Below are 2404 nucleotides of genomic sequence, written 5' to 3'. Positions count from 1 at the left end.
AGCTTTTGTTGTAAATTGTTGAGCAATACACTTTTCATCAGTCGCGACACTCGTGACATCTAGTGTCAAGTAGCGGTACTTATAAATCCGCAATTTGACGCTAGGTGTGTCGGAAAATAATAAGCGGTTTGGTAAGAAAACTGATGTATGGAGTGAGCACTCTTTGCTTACTTATCCCTCTATGGTCTGAGCGAAGTACTTATACAAATACTTATGAAGATTTTCCCAACCAAACATTTTATATGCCGGTCTTTTCCCCACATTGACCTTAAGGCAAATGTTGGATGCCAATACATCATAAGACATTGTAGTCTCTGGTATATATTGTAGTCTATAACACCCCTTCCCCGCTCTGCACGTCGCGCGATCACGCTTCACGCGACGTCGCATCGCAACGATATTAGAGGTGCCGCTGATTGTGATGCCGCTACAACACTCTTATTTATTTGCACACAACTTTACATTGCACATTTCCGAAATGTTCCGTTTTAGATTTTTGATCTGATACACCATTCGCCAATTTATAATTTATCTATATTTTAAATTAAGAAAAGTACATTTTTTCGACTGAACTATTATTACTACGTATAGAATCGGCACAGAGTTACTGGTTATTTTGCCATGAGTTGTTGTCGGCCGACAGCAAACTATGGAATCGGAGCGTTAATCTCGCGACATAAACGCGTAAGCGCCATGAATTTCACGCGTGGCACAAGTTGCGATTGCAACAATTTCATTGTTTGGTATGTATTCTCTCCAATGGTTTTTTATGATTTTTTCTGAAGGTTTTACCAAACAATTATACACTCGAGAAAGAGCAATAAGTATGGGGCGGGCATTATTTTGTACTAAGTGAGATATTTTCATTATATATTATCAGTCCGCTCCTAGCCCTCTTACGGATAACACGCGTGCAGTTCCCGACAGCAAAGTCAGTGGTCGCCAAACTGTGTCAATACGATTTTAATTTATTAATTGCTAAAAATAAAAAAAACAGTTAATATGCTTTGTGCTCGGTGTCATAGTGAAGTGAATGACTGTGCCCAATGCACTACGTGCAATAATTTAATTGGTTTTTGTTGTGCCGGAGTAACTGAAATGGGCTACCGTAAACTGGGTTCGCGTAAGGCCCAGTGGAAATGTCCCGATTGTCGAGTTTTGGAGCAGTCATCGCCGTTAAAAAGTGCCGAGGCTGCTTCACTTGATTCTATCATGCAGGAACTAAAATCCATCCAGCGTCAGCTTGAAGGTATGCCGGGCCTTGTGCGAGATGTCAAGGATATAAAGAAGGAAATCGACGAGCTCAGAAAAGCCTGTGATTTCAACAGCGCATCACTAGATGACCATAAGAAGCGGTTGGACAAAACTGAGAGCAAATTATCGGAATTGACGAGTATTAAAGGCGATATTCAGTCTATAAACAAAGAGCTGGACACCCTCAAGGGCGATAATCTAAGTAAGGACCAGTGGCAGCGTCTTAACAACGTTGAGGTAAAAGGAGTACCCCAAAGGCAAAACGAAGATTTGTTCAAAATCCTCGATCAGATATCAATAGCGATTGGCTACCCAGTCCAGAAAACAAGCGTTAATTACATTTCTCGGGTGCCAACATACAATAATAAGGAGAAACTGATCATTGTAGGATTTATCCACCGCTACGTAAAAGAGGATTTTGTCGCTTCTGCTCGTGCAAAAAAGAAACTTATTGCTAGCGAAATCGGCTTTGTTGGGAACGCGCAGAATATCTTCATAAACGACCATCTAACCCCAGATTACAAAAAGTTGCTTACCTCTGCAAAGACGTCACTAAAGCCGAAAGGTTATATGTATATATGGGTGAAGTACGGGAAAATACACGTGCGGAAGGACGATGCGTCTAAAATATTCGTTATTAATAATCAGGCAGATTTAAACAAACTATTGTAGTGTGTGATTATTATAAATTAGTACTACACTATTTAAAAACACATATTTTCTATGCGGTTTATTTTCCTATAGATTATAGTAAAACTTTGAGAACCGTACGCTCTGTGGAATGCTGTTTGTTATCGCTGCCTATTGCCCGGCCTGTCACCTGCGCTTATTACTCGTATTACCAGAATGCGTTTGATGTTTATGTTATGCTAAATATGTTTGTCTCCTTTTTGCTTATAGCCAATTATTGCGCTTACGCGTCTTACTATTGTTACTGCTTGCCTTGTCACTCTTATGGAACAGTTTCTATGCTTGGTTGGGATTATAAATTTCTATACGTAAATAATTTACTGTTATTGCTAAGTACCTTGTATAAAAATGAGGAAAATTATAAATTTAACACTATTGGGACGAAGTTTGCTTCCGATTGTTATCTGTTATATAATTGTTATTATGTTTTATCTTTAGTATCTTGTAATGTCTAGTAACT

General features: G+C 39.0%; 1 protein-coding gene across 1 annotated transcript; it reads left to right on the top strand.

Annotated features, from left to right (window-relative positions):
* The first annotated feature begins 1098 nt into the window (after positions 1 to 1098).
* LOC133525826 (uncharacterized) lies at positions 1099 to 1926 on the top strand. The gene has a single exon (XM_061862218.1). The coding sequence runs from the start codon at positions 1099 to 1101 to the stop codon at positions 1924 to 1926; it is 828 nt and encodes a 275-aa protein (XP_061718202.1).
* The last annotated feature ends 478 nt before the right edge of the window (positions 1927 to 2404 follow it).

This window comes from Cydia pomonella, chromosome 15, assembly GCF_033807575.1.
Source record: "Cydia pomonella isolate Wapato2018A chromosome 15, ilCydPomo1, whole genome shotgun sequence".
Classification (NCBI taxonomy): Eukaryota; Metazoa; Arthropoda; class Insecta; order Lepidoptera; family Tortricidae; genus Cydia; species Cydia pomonella.
Note: the sequence above shows the minus strand (reverse complement) of the source record. Positions and strands in the feature narration are given on the sequence as shown.